This window comes from Barbus barbus, assembly GCF_936440315.1.
Source record: "Barbus barbus genome assembly, chromosome: 20".
Lineage (NCBI taxonomy): Eukaryota > Metazoa > Chordata > Actinopteri > Cypriniformes > Cyprinidae > Barbus > Barbus barbus.
In genome coordinates this window covers 10,861,929-10,888,780 of record NC_136748.1, presented here as the reverse complement: position 1 = coordinate 10,888,780, position 26,852 = coordinate 10,861,929, and the positions used below count along the sequence as shown (strand labels likewise).

The 26,852-nt window shown below is 38.4% G+C and overlaps 1 protein-coding gene across 1 annotated transcript in view; it reads left to right on the top strand.

Moving 5' to 3' along the window:
- LOC306886235 (mitochondrial 2-oxodicarboxylate carrier-like) overlaps positions 1-26,852 on the top strand; it is a 102,863-nt gene that overhangs the window by 61,261 nt on the left and 14,750 nt on the right. Inside the window, exons 3-4 of the mRNA XM_079443185.1 lie at positions 8,655-8,703; positions 21,995-22,078. Of these exons, the coding sequence (XP_079299311.1) occupies positions 8,655-8,703; positions 21,995-22,078 (133 nt within the window). The remainder of the gene's footprint in view (positions 1-8,654; positions 8,704-21,994; positions 22,079-26,852) is intronic.

The following is a 26,852-nucleotide window of genomic DNA, read 5'->3' as shown; positions in this document are numbered from 1 at the left end:
ACTAAACTGTAATATATTACCTTTCATAACTAAATAACTAAGTGATAATATAATAAATACATCCATTTCATATTAAGTCTACATTAATCCTTTTAAAAGAAATTACTTTTACTCGAGGCAAAATATTATCCGGGTATTTTTCAAAAAACGCGCTGTGACTGACTGAATACATCCCCTACTGCTCACTCACGGGATCACAGGACGCGACGCGGTCACGGGGAATAACAGGTAAGCATTTTGAACTTCTTTATTCCTATAAAAGCACTTTTGAATGTTTTGTGTTTTATTGTCAACTTTGTCTGAGGATTAACCAGCTCAGTTATCCTAATGCGTCTAGCATTAGCTAGCAAAGAAGTGTGGAGCTAACGCGCCATTACATCAAAGTTATCAACGGCTAGTGTTAAATATGCAGTGTTATACACAACAGTTTGTCAGTGGTAAATTAATATTTTATTTTTTTTGTCGTTTTTCACTGCCGGACACAAACAAGTCTAGCAAATTGTATTTGGAGAGACCATCTTCCTCATCTGTAACCGTCACTCGCACCACAGTTCCCAAGCAAGGTAAAGCAAGCACACATTCACGATATTAACTTACAATACATGTAAACTTTTTGTTAATCATTATTTATTATCCGCTTTATCATTATCATCTAGTGAGGATAAAGTTTACTAAATCTGCCGAAGCCCCGGTGAGCAAAGGGGCTGAGGAGCGTTTATAATGGCTGTTTTGTGAAGCTTAGTTAACATTTCAGGCTGTTATTTACTCCTCACGTTGTCTTGTTTAAAATTCATTCTAACAAATTGTTGTCATGCTTTTGAGATCAATCTTCTCAGAGCAAAGGCAGCGAGGGGTGGTGTGATGACAATGGCAACAGGACGGCTGCAAAACTAATATGAGCCTAAATTGATGGGCTTTAGTGTTGTACAAGATGTAATTTTGTGAATATTAGATTGAAATTTAAACAATGATCAAGATATATAATAAAGATGTCAGGTAGTTGCTAATGCTAAGTTTGTAGTGGTTGAAAATAGTCTTATGATTGGTAAAAATAAGCTGTCCATAAATGTTGTTTAATTGTGAGTTGAATTATTCTAATTTTGTGTTTTGTCTTCAGGGACAATAATGTCATCAGTCATTCAAGCTTTAATCCTGGTAGATCTACTACTATCTGAAAAGAAGACTCGGCAGATTTTTTCAAGACATGTCAGGACAACTTTATGTTTACTTGGGAACATTTAAACTTTTAGCTGAGATCAGCATAAATTACTAAATAGTTGAACATTTGCGTTGTCCTAAATGGATAGTCCACTAAAAAAATTAAATTGTCATTGTTTACTCACCCTCATGTTGTTCCAAACCCATTTTGAATTCATTGTATTCATCTTCAGACAAATTGATATATTTTTGATATTCTTTCATCATTTTTGTCTATGCATTGGAAGTCTAGGCAATCTTTATTTTCAAGGTTCAACAAGTTTTTAATTTCAGCTTTGACACATAATAAAAAAATCAGTGAATTTTGTGATTTGAATGAAAACACTTTATTCATATGGGTAAACTCTTTATGTACTTCTTGAAGCTGAATATTGATTGCCTAAACTTTCAATGGATTGACAAAATGGTGAGAGAGTATTAAAAATATCTTAATTTTTGTTCCAAAGATGAACAAGATTCGTATGTGTTTAGTATGACATGACAGTGAGTAAATGATGATAATTTTCATTTTGGGGTGAACTGTCACTTTAAAGGGATAATTCAGCCAAAAATTAAAATTCTGTCATTAATTAATCACCCTCATGTCGTTCTAAACCCGTGAGACATTCGTTCATCTTCAGAACACAAATTAAGATATTTTTTATGAAATCCAAGACCCTCCATAGACAGCAAGGCAACTGAAATGTTCCCAGGCCCATAAAAGGACATTGGTAAAACAGTTCATGTGACATCAGTAGTTCAACCTTAATTTTACAAAGCTACGAGAATACTTTTTGTGCACAAAGAAAACGGCAAAAAAAACAACTTTATTCAACAATTCTTCTCCAAATCATGCCTTCCGCTGTTATCGAGAGTATCTCTATCTCTGCTGCTGACATAGAACATGCATGCGCAGAGCCTTGTTTAAATGCAGAGGAACACACACGCATATGCCTTGATACTCTCCATAATGGCACCCTAGGGTGACGCAAAGGAGAAGAATTGTTGAATAAAGTCATTATTTTTGTTTTCGTTGCGCACAAAAAGTATTCTTATAGCTTCGGAAAATTGTGGTTGAACTACTGGTGTCCCATGGACTTTCATGGGAAGTCGTGGCCTAATGGTTAGAGAGTCGGCCTTGTAATCCAAAGGTTGCGGGTTCGAGTCTCGGGCCGGCAGGGATTGTAGGCGGGGGGAGTGAATGTCCAGCGCTCTCTCCACCCTCAATACCACGACTGAGGTGCCCTTGAGCAAGGCACCGAACCCCCAACTGCTCCCCGGGCGCCGCAGCATAAATGGCTGCCCACTGCTCCGGGCGTGTGTTCACGGTGTGTGTGTGTGTTCACTGCTGTGTGTGTGCACGTTGGATGGGTTAAATGCAGAGCACAAGTTCCGAGTATGGGTCACTATACTTGGCCGTATGTCACTTCATGACCTTACTATGTTTCTGGGTCTGGGAACATTTCAGCTGTATTGCTGTCTACAGATGGTCAGAATTGCTTTATTGCTGTCTACAGATGGTCTTTATTGTCATTTATGAACATTTTAAGATGAAGCTTTGCTTAAATATGTTACCATAACTTGTCGGGTTATACATTGAATATTAGATAAACATGGACTGTCTCTGTGTTTTGTATTTAAAAATGGTTAACAAAATGCTCACAAAGCCTAATGCTTCTGAAACAATAAAATCACCCCATGCAAGTGTACCTTTTCACTCAGAAATATTATGTTTTTTAGGACAAATCAGTTCAGCAGAACATTAGTGAAATGCTGTGGAAAAATATCAGGATGTAATTTTAAACCATACCAGGACACAAAGCTACATTTCTATCACTATGGGTGCATAAATGTTCTTTTAGAGGTACAAAAAAGAAGGTACAACGTCCCAAGGTAAATTGCAGTACCCTACTAGGGTACAGCTGGACCGACAAAGCATTTGTACCGTTTTAGGTACATTCCTGTACCTTGATTTTTCTGTGTGTTCACTTTGACTAAATGGCAATATTACAGAGGAGTTCAGAAAGAAACTTTCTATTTCTCCACTCTCTGCTCCACTTAAGGCACATGAGCAAACAGTAGCATGTGCTGACAGTCTCAGAAATCCCATATAGTGCAACTGAACTTTTGGATGGAGAAGCCTAAAGAGATTTTTGGATCAGAAGGGTGCTGCAGGCACTTGATCATGATTGATTACGCTCTTCGTGATATAGTATCTGCGACAGTTGATCAGTTGTAAAATAAAGTTGTTGTGGAACAGCAAACTTAGATGTTGTTGCCAGCAGCTGCTCATATTGATTCTGTGGTTGTCGTTTGCATTGCTATTTTAGGTAGATACTGGAGCTGATAAGCGGAACCATTGTGATGATCCAACACGGAAGTACTGTGAAAACACAAGGCTTGTGTTTTCCATCCAATTGAATTCAGTAAATATTACTCAATCATGATGCTATGCCTGACTTAATATCTGATAAGGTGTCCAATCGTGTCCTTTGCATCTGCATAATGTCTTTAATCTTGACACGCTCATCATAAGAGTTTGTTTGTTTGTATTCAGCTGTCAAGGAAAACATGCAAATAGTGCAAGCGTACCATTTTTCTCCTCCTCCACACATGGCAGAGCTGTCTGATTCTGTTCTATACCTCCGTGACAAGTATTTTGTTGGGTAAACAACATTACTGAACCTTGCAGTGCGGTAGGAACACAGAAGAAAGTAGAGACTGCTGAGTTGACTACTTTGTTGTCCAAGGACTGGGTATCGATACACCAGTGTAATTTTAGTATTGTTTACATACTATTATAGTATTTATTTAGTTTTTATTTTCATAGGTTATTTTTAGTTTATACTTTTTAGTAATTGTATGTGCTTCTTACATTTTTGTAATTTAAGTTAACTAGTTAATTGCCAAGGCAATGTTTATAATCTTTTAGTTGTTTTTTTTTTGTCATGTTTTTTATTGTATGTTAGCTATATTTAAATTAACAAAAATAATTTTAATAGTTTTTGTTTTTGATACACTGTGATACATATTTCCTGATTCATTTTGATTCCTATTGGATTTTATTAAATTTCAGTTTATTAGTGTATATTGTGTATTTTATACTGTAAAAATTTAGCAGAATTTTAAGGGTAAATGAATGAAAAAAATGCAAATAAAAAATGGCCTAATGGATAGAGAGTTGGACTTGTAACCCGAAGGTCGTGGGTTTGAGTCTCAGGTCCGGCAGGGATAGGTGGGGGAGTGAATAACCAACACTCTCTCCACCCTCAATACCACGACTGAGGTGAGACCCTTGAGCAAGGCACCAAACCCCCAACTGGCTGCCCACTGCTCCGGGTGTGTGTTCACGGTGTGTGTGTGTTCACTGCTGTGCACGTTGGATGGGTTAAATGCAGAGCACAAATTCCGAGTATGGGTCACCATACTTGGCCACACACCACTTCCCTTTCCTTTCCCTTAAGTATTTTACTGTGAATTTAAGTTAAATCCATAAAACTTCCATATTTTTTTTTTCTGATGAAGTTCTGGCAAGGAATTATTATAAATTTTTGCAGTGTGTGTATAGTTTGCAGTGTCCATTTTGCTTACATGTGATTCTCTCTAAATTGTACTAGGAATCTAGCATATGTGTTATATACACTGTGAATACATTACCCACTACACACACACACATATACATATACTGCCAGCCGACTGTTTTTATTTGAATATATATTTTTTAATATAATGTATTCCTGTGATGTCAAAGCTGAATTTTCAGCTGCCATTACTCCGGTCCTCAGTCTATTATTATTATTATTATCATCATCATCATCATCAATGTAGAACAGTTTGAAAAAAATCAATATTTTACCCAGCCCTATTGCCCTGTATCAAAATGCTCTTGTTCCCATCCAGGGCTAAAATTTACAGAGCTAGGGACAAATGTTTAATGGGTGGATCATCTCTCCCCTGAGTACAATGAGTAGGCTGCACCAAACTGGGCCCCTTAACGATGGCCCTGTTCCCATCGTGGTTCTACCAATAATTTCTTGGCCAACAACAACCACCAGTTCTTCATATATTGTGGCTGAAGCTCAGAGGCTTTCTTATTTCAAGAGCAGCAGAGCTTGCATCCCCCATTTTAATTACTTGCTAGTGTTGTGTAGGGAAAGTCTTGCTTTTCATTTCAGTCCCTCCATCTCTTGCCCCCCCCCCCCCCCGGTCTTTTTCCTGCTCACTTAAATCCACCCATATGGAACATGCCAACGATGGCTGTGGTTTATTCTTTGGCCCTCTCACCTTGTTTGTGCATTTTCCCCTCTTTGGAAGCTCTTAGACGATAACTCTCGAGTGTTGTTGCTTAACTAGGGTGTTTTTTTTCTTTTCCGCCAAACATGGAGTTCATTAGACTCAAATGAGTGACAGGCTTTCTCAACTACTCACTGCTTTCGTACCTTTGATCCTCTACGAGCCCCTCTTGTACAGTTCAGAGCAGCAACAGGGTTCACACGGATTCTGGCTTCCTCCACATTTACCTCAACAGTGACCAGTATTTTGCCAGGTAGCATGTGTTTTGGGATCAAAAACCTTTGGTTGATCTTCAAACAACATTCCTGTCAACACAAACATAGGGGGTTGGTGAATATTCTGAGTTCAATACAAGTTAAGCTCAATCGAAAGCACTTTTGGCATAATGTCAATTGCCACAAAAAATCATTTTGACTGGTCCCTCGATATCAATTAAAATAAACGGTGACGTACTTCTCATGAATGTAAATGGGCACTATTTTTAAAGAATTTAAAAGGAGAAATGTGGTGCTTATTTTAAATGTGCCTACATTCATTTTTATTTCACTGTTCTCATTTTTAGTCATTTTATGGTTTAAGGCATTTAAGACACCACAAATAAAAGTAGAAGTAAAAAAGCAAAGTTTTCAACAACAGAAAATGTGTTGCTTTTTTTAAATGTATTTATTCCTCCACACTAAAATCACTGAGCGTATATATTAACATTGGCCACTTTCTTTTATTTTATTATTTTATTTTATTGAACCTGGGATATTTGAAAAAATGGCTTCCTATTTAATTAATTAGTTGGAAATTGTATTGAGTTGACAACACCCACTGGACATTAAACTGAAATGCAGGAAGTGGGAGAAATTCAGCAACTAATGGCATTCTGGTAAATGACACATTCTTTCATCATTTATGCCATTTATGTATGCTTGATATATATTTATACCTAAATTTATAGGTTGCATTTCAAACAGATCATCTGTTTGTCTGTAAGACCTTAAACCTAAAACGTCTTCTCTTCTGTTTAACTTTCAAACATGGTTTTGCAAAGAATTCCAAGTTTGTCTATACAGACCTTCCTATTTTAGTTAAGAAATATGACTTATTGCATTTATACAGTATGAATCTCTTTACATTTCAGTTTATTTGAATCACAATTTTGCATCCTGTTTCCTACCTCAAATGAATTTCAAATTCAGAAAGTGAATAACCAATAAATTGTTCTGAACAATAAACTGCCCCTAAAATCTGAGGTAAATAATAGGTTGATAAGAATGTTGTTCCAGGAGCATGTCCTACTTTACAAAATTAATTCACTGCAATGAAAATATTTATCAAGTGGTATGGCATTTTAAAAAGACATAACCCTTAATATGACTTTACAGCTCCATCTCAGCGTCAAGTATGGATGGGTCTATTCCTCCAGCTGTCTTGCTGCTGAGATGACTCTCCCAGGCCTCCTTCTCTTTTATTTCCTCAGGATGGATAAAGTGCTGAAATGGAAAACATGTGTCTCCTGAGTTCGTAACATTATTTTCCCCTGTGATGCCCTGGCAGCCGTGATTAATTAATGATAAACGTTACAGCATTATATCACCTTGGGCGACGAGGAGACTATGACACCTAATTTGCCTGCTTTCTCCTCATTTTGGTCTCACTGATGCATCTTCCAACAGCTCATGTCAGCCTTGGAATGAATCACACCACCTCGGCCTGTCCCACTGCTGGGATTTGTTTATGAATATGCCACATCCTCCATTCAAAAGACGTACATCTCGTGCAAAATCAACAGCACTGTATCACCTTTGTGTGTATCTGTTGTGAAGTCTATTGCAATTCCTCTTTGGAATTTCTCTTGATTATTACTTTCCTGGAAAATCCCCAAGGAGGCAATGTCTTGTTTATGGACAATACATATAATGGAAGAAATTAGAATAGGAGCATATTTCTCAGCAGCTGTGTACACATAGAGGAATCTGTGAAGGAAGCCATTAAAGTAAACGCCTGAACGGAGCTGAGAATTGCGATACAGATGCATAATTGCGCCTCTGCGATCTCATTGCAATGCATTGCACCCATCAAACACCCCCTCAATCTGTTTGTTTACAGCTACCTTGAACAAAAAAAACATGTTCTGTGAACTGTTTAGTGCAAAACAGACACTGAACTAAGCTGTTAACTACTTGCATAACTTGTTGCCCAACACATATATACGGTTTCAGCTTTTGTTCACAATCTCCATTAAATGGAACCTGATCTGTGTGGTAACAACATCTGATGTATTCGCCGTGTTTTGCAGTGTGAAATCACCATTATTCAGCATGTTAAACAGCCCTCGTCCCTCTGTCATGGCTGGAATGTATATGAACTGGAATCCTGGCATTAGGAAGGCCATTACGGCAGCCTCTCTGTGGGCCGGTCCAGTTAAAATAGGATCCGAAAATACTTTGGGATTTTACGTCCATCAGCACATTGGAACTGAATAAAATGGATGATGGTAATGACTTGCAGACCAGGCGAGCGCTACATCCCACATCTCTGCATGGAGGCCATTTTGTTGCCAGATCCCTTCCCGCACGCTTGTCAGTTGCAGTGAAGTGGCAAGGAGGCAAAAACAAGATCAGAGTGACGAAGGTGGCTGCTGGCCAAGCAGCTCCTGTCGGATGTGAGTTCAGGGAACTGTTACATTGGGATTTTTGAGGGGAAAACCCTCTGTCTACTGAATGTAGACACACACAAACCGCACATATGGCGAATGGAATCACACACAACACATCTGTGACTTTTTATTTGTATTTACAAATATATGCATCATAGTGTATAATACATCATTTTAACGCGGTGACATATTTGTGGATTAGGTCAAACGTTTCAGTCTTGAGAGACTTTACAAGTGCATGAAATGAAGCTGTGTTTGTGATGACTAAAAAAAATTCACTGTATAATGCAAAAATGAAATTGGATTATACTGAAATATTACTTAAAAAGCTCTGTGAAATATAACAAGAGGGAGTAAAAGAGACGGAAAGAAAGCTTGGCATTTGGTAATGACAGCTTAATGGCCTGTGAGCGTATAATAACATGTTTGGTTGTGCTCATGTTTCATTTTAATGACTGATTTATGTCGGTTTTAACAGGGCAGATACATAATTACTTATGATTTTTGTCCTCTATAGGTCTTGTGGAGATTTGCTTGATGCACCCATTGGATGTTGTGAAGACCAGGTAAAATATCATTCCTTTCTGTTTTTAGTTCAGGGCTAGGCATTTTCTTCTTGTGGCAATAGTGGAATATTTCTGTGGAAAATGAAATGCATCATTTACTCATTCTCCTTCAGTGTTTAAGTAATACTTTTTAATGTTCTCAAATTGCTCACATACTTATCTCATTATTTCACCTAATTATATCCCTTGTTTAATGCCTGAGCTTCTATGTGAATTGTGAACCGAGGCTGCATTAACAAAACAGCACTCAATTGTTTTTTGTTTTTTCATTAACGGCTCTTGCACGTGTGTTCTTCCACCAATGCTGATGAAATATTGACACTTCCTTAACCCTAGAGAGCCTACTGTATCATATTTAATACAGCACTCTGAATTATCAACATGATCAAAAAACCTGTTTTACACAATTTACTACATGCCTTTGCTCTCTGATTAATAGTTCATGCATTTTTAGTAAGTAAAAGCCTTTTGTTATAATTCTTAAAAATGTGGTACATGTCTTTTTGCTCTGAAAATTAAGTATTTTTATAAAGAAAATGTAAGGATAACTTTTAGATTTTTAGTAATATTTCAAGATTTTTTTCGAGACATTTACTGAGGTTTACTTGATTATCCATATGCCATTTTTTGAGAAATAAAACAGGAATAAAAGATGAAAAATCATGTTTAAATTTAATTAGCAACAATGATACAACAGGAACATTTATTTATTATTTAATACAAAATAAAAAAACACATTTTTATATATATATATATATATATATATTTTGGGCAGCGATACCTCTTTCCCTCAGTCCTGCAGGAAAGAAGGAATGTTGAAGAGTGGGAAAGAGAAAATGAATCAGGGCCCTCACACTGGAGTCGCTCAGTATGGCGTAAACAGGTTGTGGGCCGGTACTAAACCTTTACGGCTTCTGGGTGCCCTGCCAAGACCTCTGGCTTTGTGACAAACCCTCACACATATGCTATGATGTTTCATATTTTCCGCCACCGTTTTCTGGTAAATAAACTTTTTGAGATGATAATTAGATATTTGTACTTTGGAGAGCACATGTGGTAGTCAAGGTGGCTTGCTTGTGTTACTTTGTGTCTATTTGCATGAGTTTGTTTGCGGCAGTGTGTCTGTGTGTACACTTGTATGCAGCGACATTCGATACTCTAGAGTCCTGTAGAGTGATTTAGGATCTGGTGCTGCTGGTTGAGGGTTTATTACAGGTAAGGCCACAGTTAGGCCGTTCTCTCCTCACACAGGGTCAGGGTTAAAAGTGCTCTCTCTATTTTCTTTGTAATGCTCTTCCTCAAGAAGTGATAAAAGCCTTGTGTAAAGAGCGGCAGTTTTATTTATTTGTTTTCTGTGGGTTTCTCTGTTAGTGTGAGTGCATCCAGTCAACTGCGTAACGCATGCGAGAGTGGCTCGCATATGTGCCCTGATTATTCATAGACTCAGAGTGAGAGGGTCAGTCTTTCTGTTTATTGTTCTGTCTGTCTATCTATCTATCGTTTTATCTATCTATCTATTGGTCTATCTATTTATCGCTCTATCTATCTATCTACAGTATCTCACAGAAGTGAGTACACCCCTCACATTTTTGTAAATATTTTATTATACGTTTTCATGTGACAACACTGAAGAAATGACACTTTGCTGCAATGTAAAGTAGTGAGTGTACAGCTTGTATAACAGTGTAAATTTGCTGTCCCCTCAAAATAACTCAACACACAGCTATTAATGTCTAAACCACTGGCCACAAAAGTGAGTACACTGCTAAGTGAAAATGTCCAAATTGGGCCCAATTAGCCATTTTCTCTCCCCGGTGTCATGTGACTTGTGTTTGGGAAATAGACGTATGAGTGCTGCCAGCATTGCTGCAGAGGTTGAAGGGGTGGGGGGTCAGCCTGTCAGTACTCAGACCATACACCGCACACTGCATCAAACTGGTCTGCATGGCTGTCGTCCCAGAAGGAAGCCCCTTTTAAAGATGATGCACAAGAAAGCCCGCAAACAGTTTGCTGAAGACAAGCAGACTAAGGACATGGATTACTGGAACCATGTCCTGTGGTCTAATGAGACCAAGATAAACTTTTTGGTTCAGATGGTATCAAGCGTGTGTGGCGGCAACCAGGTGAGGAGTACAAAGACAAGCGTGTCTTGCCTACAGTCAAGCATGGTGGTGGGAGTGTCATGGTCTGGGGCTGCATGATTGCTGCCAGCACTGGGGAGCTACAGTTCATTGAGGGAACCATGAATGCCAACATGTACTGTGACATACTGAAGCAGAGACTGGGCCGCAGGGCAGTATTCCAACATGATAACAACCCCAAACCCACCTCCAAGATGACCACTGCCTTGCTAAAGAAGCTGAGGGTAAAGGTGATGGACTGGCCAAGCATGTCTCCAGACATAAACCCTATCGAGCATCTGTGGGGCATCCTCAAATGGAAGGTGGAGGAGCGCAAGGTCTCTAACATCCACCAGCTCTGTGATGTCGTCATGGAGGAGTGGAAGAGGACTCCAGTGGCAACCTGTGAAGCTCTGGTGAACTCCATGCCCAAGAGGGTTAAGGCAGTGCTGGAAAATAATGGTGGCCACACAAAATATTGACACTTTGGGCCCAATTTGGACATTTTCACTTAGCAGTGTACTCACTTTTATGGCCAGCGGTTTAGACATTAATAGCTGTGTGTTGAGTTATTTTGAGGGGACAGCAAATTTACACTGTTATACAAGCTGTACACTCACTACTTTACATTGTAGCAAAGCGTCATTTCTTCAGTGTTGTCACATGAAAAGATATAATAAAATATTTACAAAAATGTGAGGGGTGTACTCACTTAGATAGATAGATAGATAGATAGATAGATAGATATCTATTGTTCTGTCTGTCTGTCTGTCTATCTATCTATCATTCGATCGTTCTATCATTCTATCTATTGTTCTATCTATCGTTCTACTGTTCTGTCATTCTATTGTTCTGTCTATCGTTCTGTCTATCTCTGTATCTCTTGTTCTGTGTCTGTCTATTCATCTACCTGGCAGATAAAATAAAAACTTTAGTGTTTAAATGGTTTTTAAACTTTTAAACAAGGCTTTGTAGTAGTGATGCATGTAACAGATGACAGCTACTCAAATATCTGAAGAAAATGTAAAAATCTAGTTGCTATAATACTTGTTTACAGCTTGCTTTCTCACTCTTTCTTTCTTTCTTTCTCTCTCTCTCTTGGGTTTTCAGTCACACTAAAGCAGGCTAATTGGCAAAATGAAGGGTTAGTAGAGCTGAAATCTATTAGCATAGGTCTCAGAGAGCTGCTGAAGCACAAATGCCGAGCACACCTCCTCTCCGACGCTAGCTGCAGGAATGGCTCCTATTAGTGACTGGCTGCCGCTTTAATGTCCGCTGCTCCAAATTAGATGCCAACTGGAGTGAACAGTTTTTTTCACCCCCTCGTTTTCTTCAACGAGCCGCCTTAGTGGAATCAAAGGCTTTTTTCTGAGGAGAACCTGACAAAATGTATACTTGGGAATACATATTTACCCTGTGCAAATGAGGGTGCTGGAGCCATGTAGAGGCGGAGACAGGAATTAGACGACTGAGGAGGCCGTCGATCTCAGACATATGCACAAACTCACAAACAAACATCTGGAAGCAGATTAGGAGAACATTAAGAGGATATATTTCAAGGCCATGATTGTTTGTAAGGTTAAATCAATGTTTACTTTAAAGTCTTACTACTATTCTTTATACTTGTTTATATTGAGGATCAAGCACTTCCAGCTGAATGTAAAATTACGGGTCTCTCCTCCTCTGATCGTCATATGTCGCCGCCATATATTCAGATCAGAGCAGTCCTTCACAAATAAACGTCTCTTAGTCTCTTAGAAGAGGACAGGTCTATGTGCCACTTATAATCATTTGCGTTCAACGGTGCTCATTTCTGGGTTGGAATGTTGCCTTTTTTCAAAGGGGGCTTGCTAGGGTGAGAGCAGGGGGTTTCGGGGGTTAGTTAGACTTCTAAGGAGACAGTGAGACTGGAGTTACAGCTTTTCATTAACCTGGAAACCACCTAATTACATGGTTCATGGGCTGGTCTCAGCTCACTTGGAGGTAACAAAGGGTGTCAGGCGGCACTTTCGGCAGGGGGCGGCTGCTCGGGGCACCCCATCTGACTCTGATCATCATGCCGGCCGCCCTGCCGCACTCATTAGAAGCCAGGAATGAGCTTGCATTGCTCTTGTTTAAAGGCTCCGGTTACGCCGCCTCACCCCACCCCAAACACGCCCTAAGCCCCTCCTACAGTCTCCGCTGTTGTTCTTTTTTGAAATGGGATGTTTGCATGTCTGTTTTATTGATTTATGACTGTATATTCTGCTAAACTGGTTTGTTTTTCACCCACATAATAATATAAATGGCTCTACTGAAAAAAGTTCATAATATATACATAATATAGTTCATGCAATATATATATATATATTATTTGTTGTTCATGCAAATAACTATATTTGAATAGAGCCATTTGAAATATGAATTAATTGAATATGTATATTATTTACCAGTGCATACATAAATAATCAGCAATCAAACACAAATGTATTACATTTTATAATTTAAATTTTTTTAACATCTTTGAAAGTCTTTTTTAACTTTTCATATTTAAATTTTCCATACAATGGTAACATTATGAATTAGATATATTAAAAAAGTTTATAATATAATGTAATACAATATAATATGATATATAGTGCTGGGCAATGATTAATCGCATCCAGAATAAAAGTTTTGTTTATATAATATATGTGTGTATTTAGTATGTATATATAAAAACACACACATACAGTATATACAACCCAAATTCCGGAAATGTTGGGACGTTTTTTAATTTGAATAAAATGAAAACTAAAAGAATTTCAAATCACATGAGCCAATATTTTATTCACAATAGAACATAGATGACATAACAAATGTTTAAACTGAGAAATTTTACAATTGTATGCACAAAATGGGCTCATTTCAAATTTGATGCCTGACACAGGTCTCAAAATAGTTGGGACGGGGGCATGTTTACCATGGTGTAGCATCTCCTCTTCTTTTCAAAACAGTTCGAAGACATCTGGGCATTGAGGTTATGAGTTTCTGGAGTTTTGGTGTTGGAATTTGCTCCCATTCTTGCCTGATATAGGTTTCCAGCTTCTGAAGAGTGCGTGGTCGTCTTTGACGTATTTTTCGTTTAATGATGCACCAAATGTTCTCTATAGGCGAAAGATCTGGACTGCAGGCAGGCCAAGTCAGCTCCCGGACTCTTCTACTATGAAGTCATGCTGTTGTAATAGCTGCAGTATGTGGTTTTCCATTGTCCTGCTGAAATACACAAGGCCTTTCCTGAAATAGACGTAATCTAGAGGGGAGCATATGTTGCTCTAGAACCTTTATATACCTTTCAGCATTCATAATACCTTCCAAAACATGCAAGCTGCCCATACCGTATGCACTTATGCACCCCATACCATCAGAGATGCTGCCTTTTGAACTGAATGCTTATAACACACTGGAAGGTCTCCCTCCTCTTTAGCCTGGAGGACACAGCTTCCGTGATTTCCAACAAGAATGTCAAATTTGGACTCGTCTGACCAAAGCACACTTTTCCACTTTAAAACGGCACTTCTGGACCATGTTCACATATGGCTTCCTTTTTGCATGATAGAGCTTTAGTTGGCATCTGCAGATGGCACGTTGGATTGTGATTACTGACAGTGGTTTCTGGAAGTATTCCTGGACCCATTTAGTAATGTCAATGCCAGAATCATGCCGATGAGTGATGCAGTGTCGTCTGAGGGCCCGAAGAACATGGGCATCCAATAAAGGTCTTCGGCCTTGCCCCTTACGCACAGAGATTTCTCCAGTTTCTCTGAATCTTTTGATGGTTATGCACTGTAGATGATGACATTTGCAAAGCCTTTGCAATTTGATGTTGAGAAACGTTGGTTTTAAAGTATTCCATCGTTGCCCAGCACTACTAATATATAATATTAAATAATACGCACTTTCATATATTATATAAAAACATAGAGATTTTGAGGGGAGGACACCTTTTGAAACATTTTAAACATTTCAAACATTTTAAAATAAAGTTTATTTTATTATTTATTTATAAATATTAACATTCATAAATAAATGATCAAATTTGGGTGGTGGGGGTTTTATGTCTGTATGTTTGTATATATTGGTAAACAGATTCCAATTTAAATAAGTATAATATATAAATAAAATGCTGTTAATGTTACATTACAATTGTTATACTACATAGAAATCATGAAATAAAGCACCAGCACTGATCATGTCATTGCATCTATCCATGTGATCTACCATATCTCTTATTTGCCATCAATCTCCACCACTAATGATTAAAACAACCTGGAGATACCTCCTTGTGAGAGTCACTTTGATGACACAGCCTTCATCAGATCTCAGCACGCTAGACACTGAGCTTCACTGGGTAGGGATTGTAATGTTTGACGAGGGCAGTGACAGATGACGTCCTGTCCCCAGGAACGGTGACGCTGAGAGAGGAGCCCAAGTCTTCCACCCCCGACTGGTGGCTGAACCCTGGTGCACTCTTGATGGAATCCCTCAACCAGCCCTTAAACAGCAGGGCTCAAAGCTCAGAGGACTAAGAGCCGATCCGGCCCAGTAAAGCAGCACGTTGCTCAGCTGTACTCCAGTGATCTCTTAATCCTACCCTGCCCTGGCTGACGGCTCTGACGGTGTGAACTGCACACAGGTATCTGACTGTGGCTATCTGTGCTTAGAAAGCCAAGACTCCAATCACATCAGTGGTTGGACAGTATACTAACAATTCCAGTGAAAAAAGTCAGCAGAACATTGGCAGTGGCATGTTTCATTATAAAGGGGAAATCTAAAGCCAGTCCAAAATAACTAAAGGCACTACTATTTGTGGTTTAGAAAGGGAATTAAAAAGCTTTTCTATTAGTGGCTTACCGCTGACATTTTTTGGCCAAAGTCTTCACCAGGGTGTACAATGTTGACTGCTAAGCTTAACACAGAACATGGAAACTCAGGTGTATGTAATAATAGTAGTAACAGTAATAATTAGTTTGAGGTAATTACTAAAGACTGAAATTATATCAAAAGTTCTGGTACATATAATTCGAACTAAAGTCCATTCCTTGACCGTGTTCTCAAGTTCGCTGAGACTAAATTACATTAAATGTGTGTTTATGTAAAAAGAATGAAACTTGGCACCAAAACTACTCACACTGAGCATGAAACAAATTTTCATCAGAGAAAAGTTTACATACCTTAACAAATTCACTCGCTGTTCATTTGTGGGCTTAAATATGTAAGGGATGTTTTCACTTTCCTGGAATGGAACAATGGAAGAATAGGAGTGTGATTGCGTGACATATGAATATTACTGTATGTTGGTAATATTGGTGTTCTACTGTTAGTAATAATAATAATTGAGAGTAGAACTGTTATAACACATCTGGTGCTTAGATATTGTATGTCTATTTTAAACACATTTCCATTTATCACGTTTCAACCAAAAAAACAAACCTTTATGGCTTTCTTTCTCCTGTGGAACACAAATTAAGATATTTTGAAAACTCTTTAAATGAAAGTGGCATTCAGTGTTGTTTTGGATCCCTTTTGCTTTGATTTATATTGAAACATTCTTCAAAATATTTTATTTTGTGTTCTGCAGAAGAAAGAAATTGACATAGGTTTGGGACAACATGAGTGTGAGCAATTGATTACAGAACTGTCCCTTTAAAGGAGGGACCAGATTCATATTGAGCCCAAAATATAATAGAATTTCTTTACACAGATAAGCACCCTGCACATTTTCTTCAGAAAATTTATAGAAAAGAACAGCTAATGTGACCAGGTACTAGCGGTATGACCTCCTGCTGATGTGACTGCCATTGCACATTATGACCTGGTATTAAACAAGTCTGCTTGAAGGAGTTGTCACAAACACCAAAATGCATTATGTTACAAGCATACTAAATAAAGCAAAAATATCCCAGTGTGCTGAAATGACCCGTTTTAAAGATGCAGTAAAGTGCCTGATGAAAACTCATTTGTCTCTTGTGTCTGTCAGACGCCTCACAGCATCTGTGACCCACTCCTTCAGGGTTTTGTTTTGCAGTGGCCATGTTCCTACCAGGCGGGGGGTGAGAGGTGCAAATGTAGAGTTGTAATTCAGAGAGTCCGGTTTCTGTTGCTGAAGAAGCAGAGAGTGCAGCATTGATGACCGCGCTCTGCACTGTCCTGACCGTCTGTGTAATAACTGCCAGTCTCCTGCTGTCTAAGGAGTCTCCACCATCCTTAGCCGGCCATTTCCTTACTTCAAAGCAGCCATAACTGAGATGGATTATCCAGAGTCTCTCAATCTGATATTTCTCGTTCTGAAAAGTTTGTTTGGATGATCATAATAAGTAAACCAACAATTTTTTTATTTATTTATTTGCTAACACTTTACAAAAGGTTTATATGCATTAATATTGCGTTAATGTAACTTCGACAAAAAAAAAAAACACATTCAGACAATTTCAAGTTGTATAAATTAGTTAAAATATTAATTAACATCGAGTAGTTGTTTTCTTAAGATATAGCCTAAATTAAAAGGATAGTTAATTCGAAACTGAAGATTCTTTCATTAATTTATCATGTTGTCTAAACCTGTATTACTTTTTTTCATCTTTGGAACACAAAAGAAAGCTTTAAGAAAATCGGAAGAAAAAAGATACTGGTCATTTTCTGCCATGGTGTTTACTTCAACCCTAAAAACACTTAGGAAGAGGAAAAAACCAATGAGATTTTAACAGGAAATTTGAATAATAATAGTAATAATAATTAATTAATAGATTAATAAATGGTCTTTTTCGTGCCAATATATTAACTAAAACCCTAAAGTGTTTAAAAAAAGTGTTCATATTTTAAGTAGTTGTGCTTTAATTAGCATGCTTAGCTGTTGCATTATACTGTATGCTGTTTTAAGTTTTCATTTTTCACAGTTATTTCAGCATACTGTCACATGCGTTACATTTTAAAGAGGTTAGAAATAGTCCAGCTTTATAAACCCATTCTGCCCTACCTGATTTAGAATGCAATAAACATCCATGAAACCAATGGGCCAAGCAGTGTGCCGATAACCCTTTGCTTAGTCATTTTTGTTTGGAATGTCTTATCAAAATGAGACACAACGTTTTCACAAAAAGTCAGCCAGAGTTTGGAAACCTGAGGTATAAATCAGAAAGAGCATTTTGAGGGATGTCAAACTGGTCATCTTGAGGACGTCATTCCTTGTCCCACTCCCCCTCTTGGGCAGCTTCATTACCCCAGTCACAGTGGGTCAAGTTGGCCTGTGGTGCCACTGAAACCCAAGCTTTCCTAACCCAGACCGAGACCTAGAAGCATGCGGTGTCACAAGCACCATGACTTTATCACTTCCCCTTTGCCCCATCTTCATCTTCTCTTCTGCTTTATCTCCTTCCCTCCAAAGGCTCATCTTTATAGGCCACCTCCAGCCACTGGCCCAGCTGTATTAGCATGAAAAGCCAAAAGAACAGAGGAAAGCAGCTATGTATGTCTGCAGTGAATCAAGGCAGTTTTAAGAGAGAAATTTCCCTGTGGTTTTCCAAAAGCATTGCGTTTCATTGGTTTTACATTTATATTCACCCCGCTACTCAAGTATCAATGGTATTTTGCTTGTGTACAGTCCGATTAATGTAGTCACAGAGCATTAATTGATATTCATGAGTAGCGTGATCACAGAGAGTCAATTGGTCCTCTTCCATATTGGAGCATTTAGGTTAGAGAGGTTTAACCTCATGTACCATTGCAATGGACGTCTGCCATCTTTATGATCCTGCTCATTAAAATTAACTGTCTGGCTGTAAAAAATAGATTTCCTTTTAATGCTGCCTTCTGGATTCTCTTACGCACCGCTGATTGTGTGTAAAAGAAACCTTGCTCACGTGCTTGTTTCGCTTTTTCTAATATTACTTTCATTTCAGCTCTTGATGAAAGTGTCGTTGGTTCAGAGGCAGCAGATGGAAAGTATATTAACATGAATAAGATTTAAAGACTGAATAATTTAAATAAAAAAAATGCCATGACCAAAAACATTGGTGAATAATTCAGTTTATAAAGTGATCAGCCATAGTGATATTTGTTTTACTACCATAAATGATTGAAGCCAATATATTGCCAAAAATTTACAATTAAATTTATAATAATTTTCCAGCAATTTTTTGCCTTACTTATACCACACAATATTTGGTTATCATTGTACCAGACTGGAAACATAGATGGCCAGTATCAAATGCCAACTGTTTAAAAAAAATTCCTGTCACAGCTACAGTCACACAGTTTCAGTTATAAGAAGGAAAAAGGAAGTCATACAAAGGTTATAAATGCCGCATTTGCAGGATGGTTTTTCACTCATGGGACCTTGTTTATCACAGGGTTGATATTATAGTCATAAATGAAATAATGCAGTTCCCACTCCACGCTCCAATCTTTGGGGGAATACCCTTTATTTAACAAGGCAAATTTAAGAGACCTTTTTAAAAGTTTAGCCTGCCCCTTTAAAGGCAAACCCATCAAACTCAAGCCTTTTGATCAACCCAGTAACCTCCCGCCCTTCCCACAGGGCTTTTTTTAACACCATCATTATTAGGCCTCAACCCATCCAGCCCGTTTTCCAGTGGCACAGCCCCCCCTGTCGGACCTGGTGCTGGCCCATTACATACAGGGTCTGAAAGGGGACGAGGCCCTAGCACTCGGCCTGGACCTGAAACACTTCACTTCTGTCTATAAAACTACATAGAGTAGGTGTTCTCCTTCTCTTTATTCTCATTTTCTTTCCTGTCAGAGCACTCGAGTTCGCCATTTTACAGGGAGTTTGGGGTCAGGTGGAGATGGTGGGGTTATATATACCCCCAGTGCTCATTTCACCCGTAGAAGCTCCATGTTGGCCTTACCTTCACCCTCACCTGGCTATCCAGGATGACGCTCTGGTCCTATAAAAACAGAGTACAGAAGGTCGTTGGAGGATTTTGATGAACTCACAGATATCATCACCTGTAAGTATATCTTTTCTTCCTGGGTTTACTTTGAGAGGGATTTTGAGAGCTGGATCTTTTAACAAAGCCTTTGGGCTTTTCACAGTTCCTCTGTTTGTTGACTTTACAACTGGGAGCTTGGCTCCAAGGCCAACCGAGTCAGCCCTCAACTCTTCTCAAGAGTAAATATCTGTCTCCAAATCTGTCTAAAGGTTTCACTCCTGATCTTCTGGCTAGAGGACTCATGTAAAAACAAAGTTCTATTCTGAACTTCTTTCGGTAAGCGAGGGAAGCCTGGTGATGCTTTTTGAAAGTCCTGAGGCATCTTCTGCTGGCAAATCTTCCCCATTATCTTCCACTCCCTAGGCTGTGACGTTTGGTCCAAGGCTTTTATGACAGGGTAGGCAAGGGGCATGAGGAAATGAGGTGACCCCAAGGTCAGCAGTGGAGTCAGGCAGCTGAAAGCGGACCGTGGCCCTGCCACCTCTGGGCCACAGCGGGTTGGGCCATCCCAGTGTACTACAGAAATGGAAACTCTGGCATTGGTGGGACAAGACCATCTTCGATCCTTGACCTTGCTCTCATGTGCCTTTAATAAGGATAGATTTAAATTTGTTTACAAGCTCCACTGGTCTTAAATCTTTTGGTTCGGAGCCCCATCCTTTTGCATGCCCCCATCCCTACACCCCCCCCCCCCCCCCCCCCCCCCCCCCCCCCTCACTTGACTGCCTGCTGTTTCAGAGTCCCTCTTTTCTTCTTTCTCTTTAATATGGTGTTGGATGTTCGTTTAAGATGCTTTCTTCTAGTTCTTAGTCACAAGTTACAAGCTATTTGGGAATCTACAAAATTGGATGTTGGGGACACCCCTCTAAGATGTTAATCTGTTGCAAATATGTAAGGCTGCTCACCTTGGAAAACCCTCTCATCCGATGGAACCAGGCCACTTTTACGGCCCCATCAGGCACCCGCCTGGATGACTTACTGCTGACCTCTTGACATGGATGTCAAAGCCATATGAGGAGAATCTTTCTCATTCTGTGTTTTCCACCCAGAGTTCATCTATTCACGCTTGGAGGCCAAAGGTTGGTTTATTTTTCGTCTCTGTGTGCCCAAAAAGATACCCAGCCTAAACTCCTGTAAATTGTCCTGGCATGTCAACCTATAAACAAATCATAGTGTGTGGTGTCAAAGTACCAAAGGTCTTACAGTTGCTTTGTCCATTTCTTCATGCTAAAACAGCTATATCACATGAACCCTTGGTGGTGGTGGTGGGGGGGGGGGGGTGAAGCAGTAAATCCCTTTCCCCAAACTCGCACTCTGCGCTGGTACCACGTTAAACATTTACACGGTTCAGTTTGCTCTTTATTAGGGCGTTACTAGCATGCTTGTTGCTACAAAAACATCTCTTGACCATTTGTATCGTATTAAAAATTTACACGGAACTGCAGAACTGTTACCTGCGGGTTACTAGCATGTTAGCGACAAAGTTAGCAGCTACAAGGTCTGTGGCTCTAGGAGTAGCGAAGCTAATTGGTAAGGATGGGTTAAGTAAATGTTTGACTTCTCCACTGTGCTAAAGGGACCGAGAAACGCTGCCTCAGAAAGAACAGAAGGCGGGAGAGAAGAGCGGTTTGGGTTTTGACAGACGTCTAAAACTTGTGTCGACAGATTAGCCAGTGTCCCACATTTCTTGCACACAGATAATTGATAGCATATGGTGGTCATGCTCTATGATCTCTCACTCATCTAAGTGAAAGAATGTTGAACATAATGTATGTACAGCAGTGATGTTTTCCAGAATTTATGAATTCTCAATCACTGTTTTTCTTGTTATTTGGCTTTTTTCCCAAATGTGAAATGTAGCCATTACATGCATGGAATACATTTGTTAAAAGGTCTGTAAGATCATGTCTTTATTTGTTGTTCTATTTTTTTTTTAAATGCTCTTTTCATAATGTGTGTGTGTGTGTGTGTGTGTGTGTGTTTATTTCATTAGTTTATTATTCTATTACAGCAGTATTTTGATTAGTACTGTATGTTAGCATGGTAAATATTTTGTGAGTGATTAAAATCAATGGAATAGACCTGGTTGGAAAAGTTAGTTTAATATTTTTAATATTAGTTTAATATTTCTGAAGGTTTGTAAATTCATATTTTGTGTAATCAAGTCTTGTGGTGACCAGTTGGCATCATTTCATTTTTCAGATTTCAAATCCAGAGAGGGAAGGCTGACCCAAATAGCTATAAAGGTCTTGGAGACTGTTTCAGAACTATATTTCGCACTGAGGGGTAAGTTATAAATGTCTGTCTGTCCGTTGTCCATTCATTTATCCATTTGTCAATCAATCAATCCATCCATCCATCATACTGTATTGTATTGCCATGCCATCAAAATTTCTCAGTAATTTCATTTATAATTTAAAAATATATGTAATCTACCAAGATGTAACAGACACCAAAATAAAAAATAAACACTTTGTAGTTTATATAATATAATATGGAATTGTCTAGTGGTACAGTTTTTGTTTAGGTTTCCAATATTGACCTTCATCAATATTAATTTTCATTTGGAAATACATCTTTACTTTAATTTGTAACTTAATTTAAATTTTTTCAGTTATTATTACTTTTTCAGTTGGAAGTGTGAATGACACTTCTGACTTGTAATGTTTTCTTTTAGTACTTCCCATCTGCTGTTTTCATGTGTTCAGTGTAAACTAGGCACACATGTCTGCTGCATGCATGGTAAGAACATACACCTGGTGACAGGGAATGTTTTGAGCTTTGGAAAAGTAGTAAACCTGGTGTACAAAAATCACAAACATTAAGCCCACCTGCTCTGGAATATGCAGTGTGTCAATCTCAGACAAGCAAGTGAAGTCATAGGTTTATATTAAGCACTGGCAGTGGCATGCTCAACATGTGTCATGTTAACTGCCTCTGTTAATAGGAAATCACACATGACGTAGTGTGCTTGAGGCAGAGATTTATCTGTTTCTGTCTCCCTCCTCCTTTTTTATTTTCCCTCCCCAAATGATTTGCTCTCCTTTCAGTTTTTTCTCCCCTCCCTCCCCCACACAACATGAGGCACGTGTCAGATCCCAGACAGTGTGCAGACTTGAAAGAAAGCTCTGTTTATGGCAAGATGACAGCTTTACAGTGGATCTAAAGCTGATCCGCAGCAATGTGTGAGAATATATGTGCGCGTGTGGCCCCAGGTGATGCTGACGCAGTGGTTTTGCGAGATCCGTTGTGAGATCCATCGTACTTTCTCTCTCCACGGAGCTGTCATCGACTGCATCCCACAGGCCTCCCCTGCAGATTACGCCTCTTCTTTCTTCTAAACCAATTATCACCCTCTGACTGTTTGTGCTGTGGCTAGAATCACCACACAGTAGCCAGTAGCATGATCAGCCCCAGGCTGAACCACTTAGTTTTAATTTACACAAATGGTGGTGGGAGTTAGTGTTGTGAAATTATTATTGAAAATAAACATGCTCTTGCTGTATGGGCCAGCATTGCACTTTTGCTCTCGGTCCATATTTTGCTTCGGTCCTCCCCTCTGTGCGGTAGAAACCCGAGCCCTTCGGCTTCCACACACCAATTAGTTCAGAGCTGGAGATCCATCTGTGAATTGGCTCCGAGTCTGTTTGAAATGTTAAGAGCATTCACTTGCGTCATGATGTAGCATGTGTGAATCATCATAGAAAGAAAGTACTAATAGTTTTAGATCACATATATAAATAGCTTGATTGTGCATAATTATTTAACAGTATGTGTCTTAGCTGGTGATTTATAGAAGTTTTTGTTGGTACTTTAAGCTCCAAAATACTTTCAAAAGTTTGAAATGTATTATTCGAAACCAAGCTGCATTTGATCTATCTATCTATCTATCTATCTATCTATCTATCTATCTATCTATCTATCTATCTATCTATCTATCTATCTATCTATCTATCTATCTATCTATCTATCTATCTATCTATCTATCTATCTATCTATCAGCCAATCAATCAATCAATCAATCAACCAATCAATCAACCAATCAATCGTGTGATGTCAAAGCTGAATTATCAGCATCATTACTCCAGTCTTCAGTGTCACATGATCCTTCAGAAATTATTCTAATATGCTGAATAGGGAACACATATTCACTATTAACTAGAACAAACTCCTTATTTGCTGCTTATTACTAGTTAGTAAGGTAGTTGTTAAGCTTAGGTATGGGGTAGGACTAAGGGATCTAAAATATGATCATGCAGAATAAGTCATTAATAATTGCTTTATATGTGCTAATAAACAGCTAATAGGCATGCTAATAAGCAAATTGTTAATAGTGAGAATTGGTCCTTAAAGTGTTACCATAAATGATTATATAAATAAACATTACATTTCATTTATCCAATTTCAATTTCAAATGATCAGATCTGTTTCTGAGCTACTTTTCTGCATTAATCACTAGAGGCAATTAGCTGATGAATTGGTGTTGTTTTACTCTGCCTGTCATGTTTGATTTCAAGCCAAATCTCAAGAAACGTCCCTGCTTCTCATCTCCCCACTCCTTGATTTATGAGCCTGGAGCCGTTGTGCTGCCCCAAACCAGTGTCAAGGTTAAAGACTCGAGAGGCAAATGACAATATTTGCAGATCAAGCATTCAGGTTGTTGACAAGGGATAGGACAGGAAGAGCTCAAAGTCACCCGGTCCACCACGTAAGATCATCACTGTACGCTTACTTACAGCAGACAAAGACTGAAATGTAAATATTCTATATACGTTTCCCCGTCAGCCCAGTGATTCATTGATGGTCGGCCCCATAACAGGGATCAAACATTTTGCCTCATTATCCAATTTGGTTAATGTATCATTTCCTTCCTCTGCTTTTGTTATGTTGAAGAATGTGGCTATGAGTTGAATGGGAGAAATGGGGTTTGATGCAAATCAAAGACAAATCACATCTATACAAACTCTAGCAGCTGGACCCACACGTACCTAAATGTGTGAGCATTTGCTTATGAGGGCCAACTGCGTGCTTACATTTAGAGTCAAATTGGCATTCAGGCATAGTCAAACCAGGCGTAGTCAAATGGGGTCCTAAGAGCGTGTGTAACAAATTGGAGCTTTATCTCACCACCTGATGTTTCTTAGACTGACCACACCCGGGAAACACGCGGCCGGTGTTTGCATGCGACGGGAGGGGGGCTTCCGTTTCACCAGACATGTCGGTCCCACTCTGCCAGACACTTTCGTTCGACACACTACCTCTCTGTTGCTGTTTCACCTGACAAGTGAAGTTTGTGACATCTGACACATCGTGATGCTGGTGAAATCGAGATTGTTTGTCATCCGATGAGATGTGTGGTAGTAATTAGCCATGGGTCAGAGGTTTTAGAATGGCGGTCACGGCGTGGGCAAATTCGCTCGCTAATCGCCTCATCTCTGTTCGCAGAAACGATAATATTTACACCCCAACTAAATCAGCCGAAGACATCTCTGTTGACACCTCGGGCATGTTTTCACAATACAACGACAGAAGTGCACATGCAGCTGTCACGCTACTCTGTCCACCCTGTCCACACACGTGTGTTCAATATCAATACATGAGAAATCTGTTTCATTCTTACCCGTCCACTCCCGGGATGCATCAACCCTCTTATACGCATACATGGATGTTACCATGATCTGAAGCTTTGGTTATTAGTAGTTCACCCAAAAAATGAAGACCCTGTCATTTACTTTCCCTAATGACATTTCTTTTGTGTGGAATATACAAGAACCTTTCTCACTGAGCTTTCCAAGAACAGACAAAACAATGTTCTTGCATTCAAAAACAATAAATTGACTTGTGATACTTTTTGTAATGGCAATTTAATGCATTTTTATTATCAGAAAGTAATATAAAAACATTCAAATATTTTGAATAAATTTTGCATTAAGGTTTTATAATTAATTAATCCATTAGGTATCAGAACAAAGAACAACAATTTTTACTGCATTTATTCATCTACACTACCGTTTAAAAGTTTGGAGTCCGTGAGATATTTTTAATATTGTTATAATTGAAAGAAGTCTCTCACGCTCACCAAAGCTGGATGTATTGAATCAATGGAGCAATGGTTTTCTGTTTTAATATAGTTTATGTATTTACAGAACTATTTATTATTTAATACTATTTTATTTGAAATATACAATCTTTTGTTGTATTCTAAATGTCTTTACTATCATATTTGATCAATTTAACGCATCCTTACTAAAAAAAATTATTAATTTCTTTCAAGCAAATCAGCAGCAACAACAAAAAATCTTACTGACCCCAAACTTTTGACAAAGTAGTGTAGAAATTATAATTTGTGTATAAATTAACAGTGTCCGCTCACATTATACTAATTGGTTTATACGTTTATGTATATTTATACTTTAATTTTTCTTGAAAGGTAAAAAATATATCTGTATATGTGGAAATTAACAATAACCTATTAATAAATGCTGTGAAAATATTGTTCATTGTTAGTCTATGATATCTGTTATTAATGTTAGCAAACTTAACTGTATTGTATTGCCAAAACATTGCTATTGATAGCAGTTTAATTTTGATCAATTTAAATTAATACACTGTAAACCTTTCAGATATTTCATAGAACGTTTTAGAGGATGATCAAATTTGTAGGCATAAATACTAATGAATGCATCTATTTACTCATTGTTTTGTTTTGTTGTTTTACATTTCTAGATAAACTACTTTCAATTCTAAACAAAATGGTATAATCCTCATTCTTAACTTTAATTCTTAAAATGGATATTATGTGCACTTCAAAGAATGAAATCGTCTTTTGATTTCTTTGATTGCAAGTCTTTAGCTAATACATCTTTAAAAAAGAGGTCAAATGACCTGATGATTTCAAGCATCAATATTTATTGTCATCCCTACTAACCAATTGTATCACCCCACAATAAATCCAATGACAGACCTTTTCTTTTTGACATATTACTACAATACCGAAACTACACACACAATTCTAGGTAAATGTTAGCTCTTTTCCATACTACTGAGTTTTTGTATGAGA